The sequence below is a fragment of the Ursus arctos genome, unplaced genomic scaffold, assembly GCF_023065955.2.
Source record: "Ursus arctos isolate Adak ecotype North America unplaced genomic scaffold, UrsArc2.0 scaffold_9, whole genome shotgun sequence".
NCBI lineage: Eukaryota > Metazoa > Chordata > Mammalia > Carnivora > Ursidae > Ursus > Ursus arctos.
The window spans coordinates 54,022,022-54,044,893 of record NW_026623111.1 but is presented as its reverse complement, the minus strand read 5'-3'; the positions used below and the strand labels follow the sequence as shown (position 1 = coordinate 54,044,893).

General features: G+C 37.2%; 1 protein-coding gene across 1 annotated transcript; it reads right to left on the bottom strand.

Moving 5' to 3' along the window:
• Positions 1 to 8,695: 8,695 nt before the first annotated feature.
• AMTN (amelotin) lies at positions 8,696 to 22,503 on the bottom strand. Its single transcript, XM_026509618.4, has 7 exons — positions 22,450 to 22,503; positions 20,066 to 20,152; positions 18,020 to 18,085; positions 17,017 to 17,106; positions 13,122 to 13,157; positions 11,603 to 11,629; positions 8,696 to 9,037 (listed from the first exon to the last, which is right to left on the bottom strand). Exons 1-7 carry the CDS (start codon positions 22,501 to 22,503, stop codon positions 8,696 to 8,698), a joined length of 702 nt encoding a protein of 233 aa, XP_026365403.3.
• Between the last annotated feature and the right edge of the window lie 369 nt (positions 22,504 to 22,872).

Sequence of the window (22,872 nt, the reverse complement as noted above, 5' to 3'; positions counted from 1 at the left end):
GAAACAAACAAAAATATTCTCTACAAAGATTTTTAGAAACAACATTTGACATGCCATCACAGATAACTTGATTCGATAGGAGGCAAGATCACATGAATGAGAAAAATTAGAGAGACCAAATTAGAATCACGATAACTAGGATTATATTTTGCTCTGAAAAAACTAAGACTATATTCAAAGAGTTAAAAGCAAAGCTTGAAAAACTTGTCAGGGAACAAGAAACTATAAAAATGGTATAGCAGATTTCAAAAAGAGCCAAACAGAAATTCTAGAATTGAAAATGCCAGTAAACAAAATTAGAAAACAATAGACAGTTTCAGCTGCGGATTAGATACAGCTGGGGAAAACAAAACCGTAATAAATGAAACATAGGCCAGAGGGTTAGAATGTAGGGTGACGTTAAGTTTTTGGAACTACATATTGCCATTCAGGAAGTTGCCCTCAGGGTACTGAGGCTCCAACTTGCGACATGAATGTGTCCACCCAAACCAGTGGTGACTATCCACCTGGAATGGTGGTGGGAAGGAGTGTGATTATCTGCACAGAAGGTGATCTTATATATGCTAATTTCCTTCCATGACTGTCTTCTATGACTTTTCAAATTGTCCTATTCTCAGATGCACAGGGACACTAACATAAAATGGTATAGGCTCTTTAGGTTCTAAAAATGTTAGTAGATTCCAGAAGGGACATAAGTACACGACTTGTTGAGATGTTCTTATATGTGATGTTTTCTTGTGGTTATAAATTTAAAGGAAGTTTAATTCAAACTAGTTGTTATTTTCTTTCTTTAATTAAAAAAATGTTTTTGAAGTTTTCTTTAAATTCCAGGTATTTACCATACATGAAATATTAGTTTCAGATGTATAAAATAGCGATTCAACACTTACATACGATACCTGGTGCTCACCGCAAGTGCACTCCTTAATCCCCTTCACGTATTTAACCCAACCCTCACCCACCTCCCCCCTGGTAACCCTCAGTTTGTTCTCTATAGTTAAGGGTCTGTTTCTTGGTTTGTTTCTCTCTCTTAAATTTTATTCTGAAATGAATACTTGTAATTATTTGTCCTACGTGTTGGTCTAAAATCTATCACACTTTCATTTCATGCTCGGTATATAGTTTTAGTTTTACAAATTTTGTTTTAATTATATGAATAATTATGTTTATAATTTATAATAATTTATACTATAATTATGTAATTAATTATGTATAATTAATTAATAATTAGTTTATAATAATTAATAACTATGCTTAGTTCTGTTAAGTTTCCTGAATGTGGTTTCTAACATCTTAGATTAGATGTTTACTGGTGAGGTTTGCCAATATTCCGTTGGATAATGAGCTTGCATTTTTATGGCTCCTCTAGTGTAATTTCTTTTCCTGACCTGCAGGGGTCTTCCTACCCAAGGGATACTTAGTTGGAGTTATGAAGTTTTGTTTCCTTTTTTCCAGGTCATCGCATGGTATACGGCATCAATCACTTATTTTGCTCATATACTTACTCTCTGATTTTCCTTAGATGTTGTCCTTCCTCAACCTTCTTCCTGACTATGTGAGTTCTAACTTGGATTTTATGAATGGCCATCCAATTAGAGACTAAATTTGTTTCTAAAAGTGTCTTGTTCCCCTAAAAGGGCTATTGCTTGGCTCTCTGTAGTATGTTCGCTACACTTACAGTTTTTCTGTCTCAGGACCACTAGGGGGAAATATTTTCTATCTCTTGGCCAAATCATTTCTTTCTTTCTTTTTTTTTTTTTTTTAAGATTTTATTTATTTATTTGACAGAGATAGAGACAGCTAGCGAGAGAGGGAACACAAGCAGGGGGAGTGGGAGAGGAAGAGCAGGCTCCCAGCAGAGGAGCCTGATGTGGGGCTCGATCCCATAACGCCGGGATCACCCCCTGAGCCAAAGGCAGGTGCTTAACCGCTGTGCCACCCAGGCGCCCCTGGCCAAATCATTTCTAGCAAACCATACCACTTTGCAAATCTTATGGGCTAATATTTTAAAATACCAGCAAATGTTTTTTTGATATCTTTGAAAAATTGATAGACCTTTTAAAAAAAAAGAGAGGTTCATGGAAAAATTGAGCAGAAAATACAGAAATTTCCCATTTGTCCTCTTTCCCCCTCCCCAACCATTAATCTTATTACTAGTATCTTACATTGGTGGGTGCGTGTGTTGCAAATAATGATCTAATACTGATACTTTAAAAAAAAATTTATTTATGTATTTCTGAGAGAGAAAGAAAGTGTGAGGGGCAGCGGGTGAGGGAGAGAATCTCAAGCAGACGTCCTGCTGGGCACAGAGCCCAGTGGGACTTAATCTCATGACCCTGAGATTATGACCTGAGCTGAAATCAAGAGTTGGGTACTTGACTGACTGAGCCACCCAGCTCCTCCCTAATACTGATACATTTTATTAACTATACCTCATAGTTTACATTAGGGTTCACTTTTTATGTTGTAAATTCTGTGGGTTTTGACAAATGCCTGATGACATGTATCTATCATCTGTTACGATAAAGAATAGGTTCATTGCCCTAAAAATCCTCTGTGCTCTACCTAGTAATCCCTCTCTCCCTCTAAACCTCTACAGCCCTGATGTTTTCACTGTCTCCATCGTTCTGCCTGTTTCAAAATGTCATCTAGCAGGAATCATATGGTATCTATTCTTCTCAGGTTGGCTTCCTTCACTTAGCAATATGCATTTAAGTTTCCTTCAAAAGGTTAACTTTTCACGGCTTAATAGCTGAATAATACTTCATTATATGGATGGTCCACAGTTTGTTTATCAGTCCTCTACTGAAGGACATCTTGGTTGCTTCCAAGTTTGGCAATTATGAGTAAAGCTGTTATAAACATTTGTATGAAGATTCTTAAGTTTTCAACTCATTTAAGTAAATACCAAGGAGTGCAATTGCTGGATCATTTAAGAGCATGCTAGGTTTTGGAAGAAACAACTAACCTGTCTTCCAAGGTGGCTATGCCATTTTGCACTCCCACCAACAATGAATAAGAGTTCTGGTTGCTTCACATACTTGCAAGCATTTGGTATTATCTGTGTTGAGGATTTTAGCCTTTCTAATAGGCACGTATTTTACTGTTTTTTGAATTTGTAATTTCATGCATATGATGTTGAGCTTTTTCTCTTTTTCATATATTTATTTGCCATGTGTATACCTTCTTTGGTGAGATACCTGTTCAAATTTTTGTCCATTAAAAAATTGGATTGTTGTCTTATTATTGAATTTTATAAGTAGTTTGTATATTTTGGGTAACAGTCCTCTATTAATTTTGCTACTATTTTCTCCCAGTCTATGACTTGTCTTTTCATTCTCCTAACATTGTTTTTTGAAGAGCAGAAAATTTTAATTTTAATGACAGTTCAACTTACTGGTTTTTTCTCTCAGATAGCCCTTTGGGTGTTATATCTAAAAAGTCATCACCATACCCAATGTCACCTAGATTTTCTGCTGTTATGTTCTGGGAATTTTATAGTTTTGGATTTTGTCTAAATTCTTTTTTTCCCCCTGCATATGGATATCTTAGTTGTTCCAGCCCCATTTTTTGAAAAGATCATCCTTATTTACTTCTGACTTTTTTATGATAGTGATTTTATAGTAACTTTTTTTTGTGGAGAGAATAGAAAAATGATTTGGTCTTTCCTCTAGCATTATTGATTAAATTTTATTTTTGGAAATTTAAAAAAGTTTCTTTCAACTTTGTAACTTATTATGCAAACCCAAGTTCAAATGCCATCTCCACCAAGGTCACCATCTTCTGTGCCCTTGGGCATGTGACTTAAGCCAAGTTTTAGATTTCCCATCAGTCAAATGGGAGTTCTACTTTTAAAACCTGTGGTTCTTCCCTTAAATCTAGACTTGCACTGTCCAATATGGTAGCCACTCACTACATGTGGTACTGAGCACTTGAAATGTAACTAGTTTAAACTGAGCTGTAAATGGAAATATTCATCTGATTATAAAGATTTAGAATCCCCCAAAAGAATCTAAAACAGATAATTAATTTTTTATATTTCATGTATGTCAAATTATAATATTTATATGCACTGCATTAAATAAAATGTATTATCAAAATTAATTTCACCTACTTCTTTTTACCTCTTTCATGTGGCTACTAGAAAATTATATATATGGCTCATGTGGTATTTTTATCGGATGGTATTTCTTTAGACTTTGGTATCCATTATCTAGAAATGGATACTATCTAGAAATGGATGGCTACTAGAAAATTATATATATGGCTCATGTGGTATTTTTATCGGATGGTATTTCTTTAGACTTTGGTATCCATTATCATGTCAAGAGTAAATTAGAATTCAATTTTCTAAAAATATTTTGTACTTTCCATATAGAATGCCCTCAGTAAGTATTATTTTGCCCTTCTTTGTGCTCTAAGAAGAAATTGTCACCTAGAACAAGATAGATATTATTATGACATTTTGCCTTTTAACAAGGGCATAATGTAAAAATAACACAAAATACAGGGGAAGGAAGGGCAAAGAGTGTGTCTAGATCTGGGCTGAGGTGGGGAGGCAGAGATGGATGATGAAGGTAATGAAGTTTAAGTTTAAGCCTTAGTGCTCTTCACTTATATGGGTTCCTTCCAAGGCCCTAAGAGGATGCTAGTAATGTGTTCACAGGGTCTTATGTTTTGCAGCTCTTGAAATAGCAAGATATTTTAACCACAACCAGTGATAACATCTGACTGTCTACACCATGACTCCTTTCATCTCACTCTGTCTTGTGTCAAATGGCATTGGGGTGATCACAGGCAATTTTGGGAACTGCCTAAGAAAGGTTGATTGGGGGATACATTGAATTTGGGTTTAGTGGGGTATATTTATCTGGTTTGTGAATAATGAAGTTGCTCTGGTTGCTTCACTTCAGAAATGGCTCTTGGGAATAGTCTTAACCCCCCCCCCCCCCCCGCCCCGTGACTCCATCCATCAAATGTTGGGATACCAAAGTGAAAGGCAAGAGTTGGTATTGAAATATGAACTTGTCTTGTGGTGCTTGGAAGCAGAGTATGGGTAATGGGAGAGGAAAAGCTTCTATGGAATGTTTAAAGCCAGAAGCTGGTCTGTGGAAAATTCCGCCAATCAGAGAGGAAAGTTGCAAGTGGAGGTTTCAGTTTTCATTGGTGCCTTGTTTAGAGGGAAGATCTCTTTTGCCAGGAATATATTTGATATTGCAGTGCACACAATTATACATTTACTATAGTTTTTCTTTTTTTTTTTGGTGGAAATGGAATGAAATTGGTTGTGGCATAATTACTTTTAGGGCACAGGCCATAGCAGTACAATAAGAACGAGAGGTCCTGTGTGTGAAGTCACACACATGTGACAGATCAGCATGTACTGTCAATGTATTTCCAGGGAAAAGATTTTAAAAACTGGATACGACATTGCTCAAAGTTGTTCTCAAAGTGTGGTGAGGATTCTTGGGAGGTCCCTGATATCATTTTGGTACATCAGTGGGTTAAACTACACTTAAAATAATATAAAGATCATATGTTGCCTTTTCATCCTCATTTCTCGAGAGTATACAGTGGAATTTTCCAGCAGCTACACATGTGATATTGTGACAAGTACAGATTGAATGCAGAAGCAGATATGAGAATCCTATCTTTTATTAAGTCAGACATGAGAGAGATTTCAAAGATAAATCCATTCTTCTCACTAAATTTTGTTCATTATATTAAACATTCTCATTAAATTTTATAAAACAGTATTTTTAATATAAAATATGTTATTCATATCATCTACTTTATTTATTATTGATATCTTTAAATGAATGAATAAACGTTTTTCATTTTGTATTCTTTTTTTTTTTTAAAGATTTTATTTATTTATTCAACAGAGATAGAGACAGCCAGCGAGAGAGGGAACACAAGCAGGGGGAGTGGGAGAGGAAGAAGCAGGCTCATAGCGGAAGAGCCTGATGTGGGGCTTGATCCCGTAATGCCGTGATCATGCCCTGAGCCGAAGGCAGACGCTTAACCGCTGTGCCACCCAGGCGCCCCATTAATTTTGTATTCTTAATTATAGCATCAAAAATGTTTTCAGTGATTAAATACCTGATAATTCCATCAGGTCCTCACTTAATTTTGTTGAAAGCTAGGAAGGAGAAACTACTGAGTTGCAAAAGGTTATTTTCATTCTCAACACCAGCACCAATATTTGAAATTCTTCATTTGTTTTGTGTCTTTGAGATTTCCTATGACCGAACAATTTTCTTTTCTTTTTTTTAAAGATTATTTATTTATTTATTTGACAGAGAGAGAGAGAAAGCACAAGTAGGAGGAGCTGCAGAGAGAGAGAGGAAGAAGCAGGCTCCCCACTGAGAAGGGAGCCCAACGTGGGGCTCGATCCCAGCACCCTGGGATCATGACCCGAGCTGAAGGCAGACGCTTAACTGAGCCTCCCAGGTGCCCCAACTGAGCAATTTTCCACAGTGATATCTGTGGTAGGTGAGACATAGCCTTTTTTTTTTTTTTTGGAAAAGAGGCTACATAAGGAGAGAAGGAAGAGGAGACATGTTCTTGGGCAAGGTCAGTCTTTGGAAAGAACACATGTGGGGGTTAAGAATGGAGATTGTACCCTCAAAGCCATCTGTTTGCCTGTAGTTCTACAAGGTCCCCAGGTTCCCTCAGGAGTAGCATGCTCCAGGAGGACACCTGGTCTAGATGGTCTAGCTGGAAATCATACGCCCAAACTAATAACTAAAACACAGTGAGGAAGTATAAGGATGAAGAGTGGGGCTGGAAGGACAATATTTCAGTTGGTTAGAAGGCTACTGAAAGTCAATAAAATGTCTATAGTGGTGCGGAGTTTGCAGAGCACTGTCAAGCACTAGCTACTTTGATAATCATGTTAACTTGTGGGGCATTTATAACGGGGTTTTGCTCCCATTTTATAGATGAGAAAAATGAGGCTCAGAGAGAATTGTTTTTTGACAAAGGGTCATCTAGGAAATCTGTTGATAGCACTTTTAATTAGTATCATATGACACTAATGGAAAAATATTTTTGAAAATTGAATCCTGATTTACCCTCATTTGGCCATGAAAACCTTGACAATTCATAAATATGTTATTCAGATTCAGCAAATCTGGAACACTGTGGCTAACAAATGTTTAACCATTAAGAAATCTTTAACTACCTGAAAACTTACATGGAATATATTTTGTGGGTATATATTTGGATTTGTTCCATACTGATGGGGCTGAGTCAAATATAGTGAGAAATGTTATTAAGTCCATCCATGTCTTTCCTTGGTGGGCGTTCTACTGGATGTCAATCCCTTCCACTCCCTCCCACTCTGATTGAACTGCAATTGTCTGAGTGATAAACTTAAATCAGATGAAATTCTACTTTTTAGACATGTTTTGAAGCAAGAGAATCACCTTTGGTGATTATTTCATGTCATTTCTCACTTTTAGATACACCTAAGTTAGGCAATACATGCCCAGGTCACTAATTCTGTACATGAGCAATCCAAGGAAAGGCAGTATGATTTCTAATTCTTTGTTTCCACTTCATATTTTACATGTGCTTATAGAAAATTAAAGTTGTGGCTCTTATGGGAGAGAGTGGGTCATTAGTTGGGTGTGAGGAAATCAGAAATTATCCTTTCATTGCTGAACATCCACTCCATGACTGTAGTACTCCCTACTCCAAAGAAAGTCCTCCATCTGCAGCAAGATCTAAGTGTCCTGAGGGAATGTAGTTTCTGAAAGGGACCCCCGTTCTATCCCCAAAGAAGAAAAAGGGTCAGTTTCAAAATACGTTTAATATGTATATCTTCCAGGTCCAAGGTGACATAGTGTTACATTTCGCAGGCAAATTTATCCATTTAATTATTTTTTTTCAGAAGTCATTTTTCTCTAGGAAGAGTATGTTTTCTGAAATTTCAAGAAAGTTAGGTAAACTAAGAGTTTCTTCTGATACTCTCTAGTGTGTCTCCATCTAGCCCATGATACGACCAGTGAAAAAGATTCGCATGGATCAGCCCGTGTGAGGCGGCTTAGTGGAAAAATTTGAAACAGCTTACTGAATTCCTGGAAGAAAATAAAACACTTTTTAAAAGTAGGTAAAAGCATATTGGATTTAAACATTTTTACTTGAGATCAAACTTCTTTTCTGGGAGCAAGAGTGTCAATATCAAATCATTCTTTTGTCATTTCCAAGGATGTTTGATTCTAGACATCCTTACATGTTAAATGATTATCTCTGCTTGTTGGTGCTTAACGAGGTTAGTTTTGCAACATTTCTTAAGTCCCATCTTTAGAGAACAACATATGTGTTCACCTACTGTGCTAACTCCCATCTATGACTAGTGGCTGCTTGCAACACTATGTTAAGAAGGTTCTGTGGCTCATCCATGATCAGTGAGTGGACAGGAGTATAATGATAGATTAACTGTATCCTCTGTGGGCCTGTATATGTTTGGGGGTCAGAGGGAGATGAGAAAGGGAGAGCACAGTCTGTTTGCAAAGACTTCCAGATCCAACCTAAGACAGAAAATATGTTATGCCAGCAATGAAATGTCTCCTTTCTGGGTTGATAACAGTAGGATTGGTGGCCCAGTAAAAATATTCCCTCACATTGCAGGAATCAATTGTGAGTGTTAGGTAAAGGGGATCCCTGATTTTATTAGGAACTGTATTGGTCAAGACAAGAGAAAGAACTCTGTTTCCACTCTGCAGATGACTTTCCTGAGGCATTTTCCTGGCTCAGAGAATTTACCATTTGGAGGCCCAGCAGTGGTTTCCTGGGTAGTGTGCACGCCCCTTTGGATGCCGGCAGGGGCGGTCGCTCCAAAGTCATCGTCTGTGTCGCTGGGAGTTGGGGAGAAGCCCTCCGGAGTTCCCTGGATGGCAGGACTCGCTCCTGCTTGCCCTGCAGGAAGGATTCCATTCTGGGCATCTGGATTAGCTGGACTGGTAGGCAGGATGGCTCCCGGGAACAGTGGCTGAAAAAGGAGGCCTGTGAAGATTTGTGGGGCCACCGGCTGGAAGGAGGAAAGGAAAAGGCAAACAAAGTCAAAAGGACACATTTTAATACTAGTCAACCAGCTTTTCTCCTTTGAGGGCAGCAAGCTGGGGCAGGAAAGACAGGATGGAAAGGTAGAGCCAGAGAAAATAATAAAGATTGGGCATTCCTCGGAAGAAATGCCTCCCTCTTCTGAGCAAGCCTGATGCTGGTTTCACGACTACAATTCGATGCTGTATTTTATTTTCCTCAGAAAGGGTAAGTCACAATCATGGGAGAAGGAATAATGAATAGTTTGTTCATTTCAGGTATATTTGGAGGTAGAACTAAGGGAGGAAATCCACACAATTATGCTGGGTTATCGTTCTGCTCTTGATTTAAATTATTGTCTCTCTTTTGCCCAGAATTTTTTAAAGTAATTTAAGAGACTAAAAATTAATGGAAAAATTAATTACCCAATCAACCCTCATCTCATGATTTGCATCTCTTCGAGTTTCTTTTGATTTATTTTTTGAAGGCATTGGAATATTCAGTCCGAAATACTTCTCTTGTCAATTCTTCAACCTGTATATTCCTTGAGGTTACTCAATGAACTCCTCTGTGTAGGTCTGTCAATGATTTGCATACAGGAAATAAATGTCGTTGCTGCCTACATTTATTTTTTTTTCCTAGAATAAATTACTGTAAGAAGTTCCTCCTAAGAAGAAATAATTTACACTGGATTTGGAGAAAGTTCAGGCAGGGACTTGTTTTCTGAAACCCCTCAGTTCTCAGGATGTTGACGGAATAAAAAGGGTTGAGGGCTCCTAATTAAGATACAGGTCAGTTTCCTTGAGCATAGTTCCTCATTGTTAGTTTGTATACGAACCTCCTGAGAAGTTTGATTAAAAGGTAATTCCCAGGCTCCACTGTTAGAGAGATTCTGACTGAGCTGATCTAGGGCAGGATCCAGAAATCTGCATCTTTTATCAACCCCCGTAAGTTGTCTTGATTTGCCGGTCCGAGACCGCAGTTTGGGAAACACCGTCTTAGGTTTGCCAGGTGCCAGTGCCAGAATTAGACTTATGCCGGAAGACAGACAGGAGTGGAGTATAGATGTGTTCAAGCAGGGGGTCATGGCATTCATAGATTTGAAACAAAGAAGGTGGTCATGCCCATCATTAAAAAATAAGAACAAAGCATAGACTAAATTACCAAGTGCATTCTATACAGTGAGGGTAAATACTATTTTATGAAGTGTGTGTGTGTGTGTGTGTGTGTGTGTGTATGTTAGCTGCATGAAAAATACAGCTGTTAATGTGTGTTTTACTTTTAAAAAAGTTTGAAAACCACTGGTATAGTGGATAGAAAAATGACTTTCAATCTGAATCTACTATTTCTTGACCTTGGGGCCTAAGTAGCTTAAGTTCTCTGAGCCTCAGGTTCGTTATCTATAAAGCTGGGTTAAAAATCTATGCTTCTTGGTGGGGACTAAGGAGGGCACATGTTGTGATGAGCACTGGGTGTTATATGAAACTAATGAGTCATTGAACACTACATCAAAAACTAATGATGTACTATACAGTGGCTAATTGAACATAATAAGAAAAATTAAAAAAATTAAAAAGCCATCATTAAAGAGGAAAAAATATATTAGTTTTGCTTTAAAAAAAAAAATCTGTGCTTTGTGCCTGGCAGACTCAGTCCACAGAGCGTGCAACTTTTGATCTTGGAGTCATGAGTTCAAGCCCCACGTTGGGGTAGTTTACTTAAAAAAAAAATTGTAGTTCATAATTTGGTGAGGATTAAAGGCAATGTGTGTAAAAGATCTACCAAGGTGCCTGTTACACAAAATTGGCTTAATAACTGGTAGATGTGGGTGTTCATGAACCATTGTTGCAAAACAGCCCCGTTACTTGATTTTATTTGGGTGCAATCTAGCAAATTTCTACCTTTTTCATAATAGAACAATTTAAAAGAAAACCTGTCTTCCCAGATATTGCCTCGACTCTTAACTTCAGTGTCATGTTTAGATACCACATTAATTCAAGTCATTGTTTCCTAAAAGTGACTTACGGGGAAATGTATAGAAGTGTCTAACGGTAAGATGAGTTTTATTTAAGTTCAGCCTCTAGTTATTCATGTGTACAGGCAAGAGGTCATCCATCACTATAAGATGCTAGAAAAAGAACATGTTTTCCTATAACAATTAAAAATTCAAGCCAAGAAAATTAATCTTTCCTGCAATAAATACCAATATGTATATTATTCTACACTGCATGTTTTTAAATAATTTATAATCCTAGAATTTAATCATATACAGTTTAAAAATATTCATTGAATTTGTGGGTAGAACTGAATCTAATATCAATATATGGAAAACAAAAGCTAAATCAAATTAATGGAAAAGTAGCTGGAGAAGGAGAGTGAAATCCTCAGCTAGACAAATGTATCTTAATGCAAGGATCTATAAAAAATGTTCAGTTTACAGTACAATGCTCCAGGTTTAGGGGTTGTGGTCAAAAGCTATTGTGTGGGGACAGAAAGCAGGACTGTGATAGCAGTGAGAAGAATTTGAAATGCTAGTTAATTTTTTTTTTTTTACCAATTCCTCTGAGCTTAGGATAGCACCCTAAAAGGAAAATAATAACACAAGTTATTAGACAAATTTTAATATATTTGAGGCAAAATATGTATAACATAATTTAAAAACTTAAAATACTTGTAAAATTTGTAAAGAGAGATTTTAAATTTTTCAACAATATTTTAACTGCCTTTATGACTTGTTTCACGTATTTCAAGTCAGCATATGATATTGGACTGCTAATACCTAATATCTGAGTGATGTGAAGTCTTCCACATTTTAAAAGTTGTACATTTTTCTATTATTACGTAATACATGCGCATTGGAGGAAACTTGGAAAATTCAGAAAGCAACAAAGAAAAAAAAATGCCATCCCATCATACAGAGTTCGATGGATTTTCTTCCAGATGTTTTTGACACGTTTCTTTTTTACATAATGGAAGCTATTTATATAATTTATAGAAGTCATTTACATAATTTGGGTCTTACTTTTTCTTTTAATAATACACCCACAATCATTTAAACTTACTAGTGACAAATTCAAATAAGTGTATTTTTTGAATAGTCACAAAGGATTTGCTTTTACATTGCACCATCTACTCAATCATTTTCCTTTTGTTTAAATTTAAGTTGCCCCTGATTTTTTTCTCTACCACAAATATTATTATTTTGAGGAATATATTTGTAAATAGACGTTTGCTGTATTTCAGATTATTTCGCTAGAATGTGTTTCCAGCTGTGGAATTAAGAACTGGTATGAACTTGATATCTGAGTCTGCTTTCAGAACTAAAAACTACCACCTGATGCGTGTCCTATATGATCTTGACCCTCGGTTATTTTATCAATGATCTTACAAAGGAAAATAGAGAGAGAGGAAAGTGTATCATTTTTAGGGAAAAGATACATAGTTAATAAATAAATTTGAGATTAAAAAAGAAATCCCTGAAATCATTAATCATTAGATCAGTCCCATTAATTTATTTTCTTCTTAGCTGTATGCTTTAAAGGATTGACTGGTTCCCCTGCGACATTTCCTAAGTGGGTGATTGTAACTGAATAACTGTATCTCCAATTACTCGTCTTCAAATTAGAAATAAAAATATTACCTTCATATGTCGTTTTGAATACTGAGATAGTATATAGCAAATAATACAATACCTCAAAGAGTGCCTGGTGCATAGTAAATGTTCAGTCAGGGCTAGCTCATTGTTATCAGTGTTCATACAGTACCAAGTAAACAGGAAACTTGGCAACTATCTGGTAAATTGAGGCAGGATGACATATTGCACACTAAGAGATTTAAAATAAAAATCACGGGGCGCCTGGGTGGCACAGCGGTTAAGCGTCTGCCTTGGCTCAGGACGTGATCCCGGCGTGATGGGATCGAGCCCCACATCAGGCTCCTCCTCTAAGAGCCTGCTTCTTCCTCTCCCACTCCCCCTGCTTGTGTTCCCTTTCTCGCTGGCTGTCTCTCTCTCTGTCAAATAAATAAATAAAATCTTAAAAAAAAAAATAAATCACATTACAAAATAATCTTACGTGGGTTCCAAGGTGTGCTACAATAACTGGCAACATCTGAAAAAGAGTGAAAAATTCAATTAAAAATAAATTCAAAGGTAAGTTCTAGCACATGATACAAATACTGAGATTTTCTGAAAAGTATATCATATTCATTGAACACGTCTTTGTTACCAGTCTATCAACTGTAGTCATAGATAGAGACCCATAGAGTTGGTTGGGAATTGGAATTCATCTAATTTGTAAAAAGCAGATTAGACCCAGAGAGATTTAGAAACTAGTCCAAGGCAGCACATTCAGGAGGTAGAGATTACTGAATAGGATGAGAAAAAATAATTTTGGTCTCAAGCTATCTCCAAACTGAAAGTTATTACAAGTAATGATAGTAAAATGCATGTTTCTTTTATATGGCATCTCAGAAGATTAAAAATGGATTTTTAAAATACAAAGGTTTATCAAAGAATATATGTTTAGTTTCATAATGGTGACCTGGATATTTTGGGGTTAAAATAGAGCACCGGTAGAAAATTATGGATGATATTCTATCATCTTGATACTGGCAGAGTTCTTAGAACTAAGTGAGAAACACTTCACTGGTCACCGACAGCCACATAAATGTTAGGAAGTTAAAGTTGAAAAGATTTGGGTGAGGTGTTGGCATGCTCTGATACTCTAGGAACCAACCTAGAATTTGTCCAAAAGAACTAGTGTTTTAAAGTTTATTTTATTTCTACAGAAATTCACATAATGTCATAAAAGTTATCCAAATGGGAATTTTAACACTAACCAACCCAAAAGATGTGAAAGTCTTATGAAACAGACTCTTAACTTTATTATTTCCCAAGACAATTTGTACAGTAATACCCATAATGCTGAAAGGTACATACATTTAAGTATATACATTTAATAAAGAGCCTTACCGTCAGTCAGATCCTTGGCTACTGACAATAAAAAAACCGACTAATCTTCAGAATCGTGATTGGAAAGTAGGGTGAAGGGAAGGGGCACTCAGGATGTGGAAAAGAGCGTAATTGAGATTTCTTCTTTAAAGGCCAGTTAGAAGGAACAAAAAGATGTAAAGAGGAAACCACACATGTGTAAATAAAAAGTGTAATAAAAGATGATTTAGTTATTCACCAATGTAACAAAAAGGAGAAAAATTTTTTATTAGTTTTTGGTAGAGAAATTGTTTGAATAAAAACAGCGAACACTGAGTGTTTACTGTGTGGTAGGCACTGTTCCAAGTGTTCTATGTTTATTTGCTCATTTAATTGTCATAATAGCCCTAGAGGTAGGTTCTATTTTAATCCCTATTTTAAATCATGAGGAAAATGAGTCACAGAGTGGTAAATAACTTGACCACACACGTAGTAACTAGAGAGCTGGGATTCGACCAGAGTTCTGCGGTTCTAGAGTTCACCCTTAACTACGTTGGCCTTGCTTTGTTAAATGAGAGCTGTGGACAGGTGCCCAGGTTTCTGGCTGAGGATGTAGGCCACTCTGCCTAGGGAGACACAGGATTGGAGGGGCTGAGGCTGTACAGGAGGTCAGGTATGGGGACCCTTGGTGGGGGCATATCCTGGAGACACTGAAGAATCCCTACTGAGAACGGGGATTGATTTACATTATTGCATATTGGGGAGCATGCAATATCGAACTCTCTCTGCTGAACCTTCAGTGACATCTACCAATGCCTTTGACACCAGTAGATTTTTTTTTTTTAAGATTTTATGTATTCATTTGAGAGCAAGAGAGAGTGAGAGAGAGAGCACAAGTGGGGTGAGGGGCAGAGGGAGAAGCAGACTCCCCACTGAGCTGGGAGCTCGATGAGGGGATCCCAGGACTCCAGGATCATGACCTGAGCCGAAGACAGATGCTTAACTGACTGAGCCCCCCAGGAGCCCCTCCAGGGGATATTCTTTGGTGAATATGAAGGTGCACTAAATTGGGCTTCAAGGTTAGAGCTGGCAACAACTGAGACTGAAGCTGGGGAGTTAGCATATGGATTGTATCAGGGTCATGGGTTAAAGAGCTTCTCATTTTATTTGCCTGTATCTCTAGTCTTTTTCAGAGGATCACTTTCATTATTAAGATACATAAATAAGCAGCACATACTTTGAGTGAAGGCCCTAGTATATCTGTAAGAAATAAACATGATAGACAAGTAAGTATACATCTCAATACTAAAAAAGAAATGTAAAAAGTAGTTACGTCACAGAATTTCACAAATACGAATAAGTGAAACAGTATAGAGTTTCTTGTGTTGTTATCTTGGACAAATGAAAGTACAAAGAGAAGTATTAGTTGCACATGATACAGAATTTAGATTGCGTAGCTTCAAATTGTTTTGTCAATTAAACTCAGCTTTGATTAGAATTACTAATTAGTACAAGCTTGCTCTTATTAGACCTGGAGGTGTCCACAGTGGTAGGAAGATGGTAAGAATATATTGGTTCATTGCTGTATTCGTGTTTCATAATTTGGGAATGTGTATTAAAAGTCTTACACTTTTGTATGTCTTTGGACCCACAAATACTGTTCCTAAGAACCGATCCTGAGGAAATAATTATTGACATGGTCAAAGACTTATTTAAAGGATGTTCGCTGTAATATTGTTTACAGAAGCAAAAAGTTTGATGAAAAAAGACCAATTTTTGCAATATGGTGGAATATTAAGTGATAAATAAAAAGTTTTATAAGTGAATATTTCAAAATACAAAGACCATTCAAAATACATTAAGTAAAAAAATTAGGTTATAGAACATTAGACATAGTAAGAATATAAATTTTCTTTAAAAAATATACTTACATGTGTAGAAAAAAGGACTGGAAGGACATACCCTAGAATGCTGACCCTGTTTAGTTCTGGCTGGTAGGATTATGGGTGAATTTTATTTTTCTTTTTGCTTTTCTGTATTTTCTTAATTCTCTATAATTAACACACAATATATGTAATACATAAAAAAGCTTCTACAAAAAATTAGACCATTGCGTGGGAATGATAGGGCCTGAGTTCATGTGTTAGAAAAAGTTACCTATAAACAACTTAGTCTAACTATAAAGAGATCATTGTGCTTTTCTCCAGTCTTCAAGCTATTTAGAGAAGTTTCAAGAAGGTAAAACTTGGCTTTGTCTGTAGTTAAAATGCAAGACTTCTGATAGGAGTGATGCCCTACGTATACCATTTAAAACCTAGTGGGAGAGGGTTTTTCGGGTTTCTTCCTGAAAGCAAGTAATGATGGGAGGGGAGAAGGAGCTAGAGAGTCGTTGGGTACTTGAGAGGAGGCTCTCAAGTACGAAGCAAGCATATAAGAAAGGAGATTAGATTTGCTGGAAATAAACTTTACCCATCTCAGTTTTTTCTTTGGGATATTTCTGGTCACCCAGAAAGTCTTCTATAGATGATAGCGAGGCAGAAAAGAATCCTGCTACCTCTCAATTTTCCCCCTTATATTCTTAACTTTTTAATCTTCCCCAGCACCTCACATTTTCCTGTTACCCATTTCAAATGTGTTCTAGAGAGGTTATGGGGTGGCGTGCTCAGCTTTCCCGGTGAGTTTTCATCAAGACTAAATTACCAAAGATGTTCTATGTTCAGTTGAACATTCTTCTGTAAATTTCTGGGTAAAACTTTTTTTTTTTTTCAGATTTATTTCTTTATTTGAGAGAGAGAGAGAGAGAATCTCAAGCAGACTCCCCCCTGAGTATGAAGTCAGATGCCTAACTTGATCCCAGGACCCCGAAAACATGACCTGAGTAGAAACCAAGAATGTGACACTCAACCCACTGAGCCACTCAGGCGCCCCTCTGTGTGAAACTTTTAAGAACCTTAAAAAAAGTTCTTTCTTTCCCTTTGGGCTTCTACCTGATAGAAAATGCTCCCCAATGTTAAACTGAACTCCCATCTTGAACTTACTTGGGGTTGCAGCTGCTGTTGTGCGTTCAGTCCCCCCAGGCTCAGTGGGAGGGTCTGGGTACCAGGTGCCATCCCTGCGGCCGGATTTAGCTGTAGGACAACAAAAAAGATTGTCATTGTGTTGTTTCAGGTTGAACATTCAAGAAACTGAAATGTATTTACCAAATGTAAAATATGTTTAAAGGGACGATTTGCTACGCGAATATGTACATTTACTATGCACACATAAAAAACAGTATGTGATATACTATTGCATTAGGAATTAGGTATAGAGATGAAGTTCAGGGCCTTATTTAGTCACTAGTACAACCGTGAGGTCCAGGAGTAACTTTTCCCATATGAATCCATTCTCTTGTGGATTACTTTGATGATTTTATCCTCACTTTCCCCTTTTGACTATAATAACTACAGTCCTTGAGATTTTTTAATAGCTTTCTTATAAAGAAATTAATTTCTTCATAGGCCTCCCCATAAAAATGGTGAGGGTCGCAATGAAATATCTAGTCTGAATACAGTCTAGTACTATGTTTAAATCTGACCACCTTAATCAGGAAAGGAATTTACTGCGTTTCCTCTCCCAAAAGGAGTAAACTATACAGATAGTCCATGAGAAGAATGAAGATCTTTCTACCCCTTCTAGTTAGTTCTACTTGGGGTGATGATAGTGGTCACAAGGTTTGTGTGGGTGTGTGGACATTGTAGGGGCAGTGAGGAAAATATGTTGGAGAAATGTGCAGCAGAGCTTGAAGAAGAGGTAAGAAGAACGAAAGCGGTTAAAGACGTGAGAATTTGATTAATTCCCTTAGAAGCCCTTTTGCTAAGAAAAACTTTTTATCATGTACTAAATAGCATCCCATGCTCTGACTTTTCTGTGTTCTCTTTTAACTTATCTACAAAGAGTATATACGTGTGTGTGTATGTGCGTGTGTGTATTTGTGGGTACACTCAACATTAGGTATTGTATTTAACAGTGGATATTCAAATGATATAAAAGACTACTTACCAGCTGCAGATCTGACCCCAGTGTGAACATCTGCGTCAGTGGTATTAGACTTAAAGAGGGGAATACCTGTGGGGGAATTGAAATTGATGTGAGACCAGAGCTTGTCTGTTTCCACTCCATCATGCTGTCAATGGCAGATGTCCTCAAGTGTCTATACTCCCATCACAGGTGGATTTAGGATGAAGGTAAATGGAAGTGAAGTTTTGGGGCCTCTCATCAGCATTGACCCCTTCTGTGGCCCTCAGTGGTACCTTGCAATGTGTTGAGTTTAAAAATGGGTAATTGGCCCTTATTTCTTATCTCGTAATAAATTATCCACAATGAGATACCACCTCACACCTGTCAGAAGAGCTACAAGTAATAAGTTAGGAAACAACAGATGTTGGGGATGATGCGGAGAAAGGGCAACACTCTTACACTGTTGGTGGAATGCAAACTGGTGCAGCCACTCTGGAAAACAGTATGGAGGTTCCTCAAAAAGTTAAAAATAGAGCTACCCTATGACCCAGGAATTGCACTACTAGGTATTTACCCAAAGGATACAAACACAGTCATTCGATGGGGTACATGCACCCCAATGTTTATAGCAGCAGTGTTCACAATAGCCAAAATATGGAAAGAGCCTAGATGTCCACTGACAGATAAATGGATAAAGAAGATGTGGTGTATGTATACAATGGAATACTACTCATCCATAAAAAAAAAATGAAATCTTACCATTTGCAACAATGTGGATGGAGCTAGAGGGTATTATTCTAAATGAAAGAAGTCAATTAGAGAAAGACAAATACCATAGGACTTTGCTCATATATGTACTATAAAAAACAAAACAGATGAAGATGGGGGAAGGGAGGGAAAAATAAAATAAGATGAAACCAAAGAGGGAGACAACCTTAAGGGACTCTTAACTATAAGAAAACAAACTGAGAGTTGCTGTAGGGGAAGTGGGTGAGGGGATGAGGTAATTGGGTGATGGGTATAAAGGACGGCACTTGTAGTGAGAGCTGGCTGTTATATGCAACTGATGAATCACTAAGCTCTACTTCTTTTTTTTTTTTTTTTAAGATTTTATTTATTTATTTGACAGAGATAGGGACAGCCAGCGAGAGAGGGAACACAAGCAGGGGGAGTGGGAGAGGAAGAAGCAGGCTCCCAGCAGAGGAGCCTGATGTGGGGCTCGATCCCATAACGCCAGGATCACGCCCTGAGCCGAAGGCAGACGCTTAACCGCTGTGCCACCCAGGCGCCCCTCTACTTCTGAAACTAATAATACACAACATGTTAATTGATTTTAAATAAAATAAAAATAAATTATACATGTTAGTATTTAATTTTACATATCTAATTTTGTCTTCTTTTTCTGAAACAGCATCCTTAAATTGTATAAGCTTCAGGTTCCTTAAGGAGTGAGATGGGGTCCTGTCTTGAGTGTTCTCTAATGTCCATAAACTAAAAAGAGAACTTTAGACCTTGGTGTTACTGTACTATTTCACAAAGTCTAGATGTAGGTAAGGAGGGATCCTTTAGCGTTGGAGTGGGAAGTGCAGAGCTAGTGTTGGAGTGAGAAGAAGGGGAAGCCAAGAGATAAGACAGTTTTCAAAAGTCTTTATGCTTTGAAGAAACAGATTTTACAGTAACATCAACTCATCAGTAGAATGGAACTGAAGAAAACTGTAAGGAAATCCAGTTATTTTTATAGAAGTATCTTAATTCCTGCTCGCTCTGGCAGATACGGCATAGGCTTATGTCACAGTATTTCAAGGCATTGATGACCAAGCTTTGTCAGTACGTGTGGCTATTGCTTTTCAGAGTTTACTACTGGTTGCTAAACCAAATTATTACTGAGACAAAAAGAAAAAGAATGAAGATGTTTTGCTTTTCCTGCTCAAAATTTTCAAAAAGTGTGTTGGCTTCTTTTCTTCCCAAAAGAAAGCCTTTCTCTCTTGTTTAGCCATAAGACTGTGTGTAAAACTTGATTTTAAATTCGCTAGTCTTACCATGTTTCCCTTGTTGGTCTGCAAATGTTCCCCGTTGTAGGACTCTTACCTGATTTGGCTGCTGCTGGTTTAGTAGTGTTGCCTGATGTGGAGCCGGTTTGGTTGGAGGAAGTCCCAAAGCAGGGTTGAGCTGCGTCTGTGATAACGAATACTAGATGAGGCAGGGATGGGTCTGAGGTTTTGTATCCATTTATTTCCAGGATGTAACAAGCTGTCCCAAATGCAGAAATGTCTGCCTTTAGGCTCTGTATGTTTCTGGAGTAGTTTCAATTCCCTGGGAAGTTTCATGTATGATGGGAGATGGAATTGTAGAGTGGAAAGATGCCAGAGCAGAGGGGTGTGGTGGGAGGGATATAGGGTGGGGCTGGGCACATGGACTTCAGGGGGCAGTTCCTAGGCTTCCTTCTCTTTTCTGTAACCGCCTTCCTCCTTTTCCAAAACATGAAATACATAATCTGCACCGCAGCTCTGTAAACATTTGCTTGATTCCCATGCCTGAAGACAAGCCGCCATACTTCTACTGCAGTTTCATGAAGCTTCCTGCTTCTGCCTTGTGCCTGACAAGTCACTTCCTGTAATGGAAATTCAATCTCCTTCCCAGCCCGGGTATTTTCCTAGTGTATTAAGAACTGAACTGTAGGGGTGAAATTGTCCTTGACACCCATATCATCTATCTAATCATCATTGATTCATTTTTTATGCCTTTATGATAATTCAATAAATTCATTTACAAATAATAAAAAATACCTTGTCCATGTGTCCTGAGTTTTCATGTGATAAATATTACTACTATACCTTGTAGACATGTCAGTGTTATAGCCCACATCCCCTGCTCCACTAGCTCTCCAGCTGCTCTCACATCATCAGCTGTTAGCAATCTGCTTTAACCTGCATGCCACTCCTCAGTCAACCTTGAATGATAGCTGTGCGCCTGGAAAGTTTTATTTATCTTGAGTTTTCACAAATTGTGTGGTAATTTCAATATGCTAAAGACACCCTATTTAGAAGAAGTTTTTGGTAAATTTGTTCGAAGTGAAAAATCCATGTTTTACAAAAGAATTACTAATTTACCTTGTTTCAAAAATATATTTTTTGCAGACAACTTCTTTAAAGAAGGACATAGGTATATTTGGAGTGAAATAAGAAGGAGATTGGTTTTATCCCCTCCCCATAAGATCACCCTGTTCATTTTCATAGAACTAATCATAGTTATAATTTATAGCTTAACATTTCTTTAAAAAATCATTTTTAGTATCTATAATCCTTGCAAATACTATGAAGGATCGTATCTTTTTTCCTCCCTACTCACCATTGTATTTTCAGCACTAGCACAGTATCTGGTACATAGAGATTTCAATAAGTATTTGTTGATTGTATGGATGACTATAGACATGTCAAGAGAGTTTAACTAAGAATGGTCTCTGTTTGTTCTATTTCCTTCCAATTTTTTGGAAAGATTCCTTCCAATTTTTTCTCTATGCACACACGTAAGCTCCTCAAATGGCCAAAGGGAAATCCACTTAGAGATCCAAACCACCCACATCTAAGTCTATAAAATATTGGAGGACAACTGGAGTATGTGTTCAAACATTAGTACTCCTTTCTTTCAAACACCTATTATATGTTATATTTTTCAACATTCTAAGTAAAAAAGTTGGCCACTGTGTAATATTCCCTGGCTGTTCTGCACTTTGATTGTCTTCTTAGAGTTTATATAGTCACATAATTTGGTAACCTTTTTAGGGCTTATATCGTCTACAGGTTTCATGCTTCCAATTAGGAAAGTCAGAAAATGTTGTTTACCTCTTTAGTCATGAGAAAATAACTGGTTGCCATGAAAATCTTAAATTCTTTTTGGAAAGTAAAATAATTATCCTCTTTGAGTAGATTTAATTTAAGGCATTCCTTTTTTCCCCCTAGTTTCTACTCCACTGTTCTGCCAAAATAATTGAAATTCTATCACGTTAGAGTGGATGCTTTTTAAAAATCTAAGTATGTTGATAGTATTAGCATTAATGATTTTTTAATTTTCTCTTTTGCTGGGACACAATGCAAGACAAGACTAAAATATGTATGATGCAAATTATTTTAAAACTTGGACTGACAAGATCATGAGTTTGAATTTCAGACTGTGTCACAGTAAAAAACCCTGAAATGTTTAACCAGCAAATGAAGATGCATGATAAGATGCGAGGCTGGTTGGCACCATTAAAGATTCATTTAATGTTCAAAAAAAATAAAAATCTAAGTATGTTGAAATATGCACTGTCACCTTATTAGTTTATCATTTTTCACCTTGGAAAATAAAAACAGAGAACTAAGGGGTTGGGTCACAGGACAGAGCAGTGTTGTAGAGAGCAGGAAGAAAGCTGGGTCTACAAGCAGAGGTGCTGCTGAGGCTGGCTGGCGATAGAATAAACACATTGCACTTACCGGTAATGACCGAGTTGATCCTAGAAGATAAAGTAGTAGAATCAGAGTCTTCATGTTTCAAAATGCTGCCTATAATAACAAAATAGTGTCACTCTTTCACTCTATTTTTTCCCTTTTCAGAGAAGATATTTTTTAAAAAGTTCTACTTGAAGTATGATCAATTAATGTTACCTTTCTCCCCACTCCACAAAATGTACAGGTGAAAGGCTATTCAAAGTCCAGTTGATTGCTCCAGTGTCTGTGGTGAATAATTTTATCCTTTGATGTGTCGTAAGTTTGTAGAAGGAATTTAAACTCAATTCCAAGAGGCTGGCAACTGAGAGTCCAATCAGGACTTAGCTGTCTGTGAAATCATTTGGTTTCTTTCATTTCCCAACATTTCATTAGGTGAGTTATTAGCTGCAGACATCATATTACCCAATG

Coding starts and splice junctions, on each gene's coding strand:
- AMTN (XM_026509618.4), bottom strand. CDS start 22,503: ATGAAGACTCTGATTCTACTACTTTATCTTCTAGGATCAACTCGGTCA. Junction 18,086..20,065: donor ACCAGCAGCAGCCAAATCAG/GTAAGAGTCCTA, acceptor ATTCCCCCACAG/GTATTCCCCTCTTTAAGTCT. Junction 13,158..17,016: donor AACAGCAGCTGCAACCCCAA/GTAAGTTCAAGA, acceptor ACTCTTTTTCAG/ATGTTGCCAGTTATTGTAGC.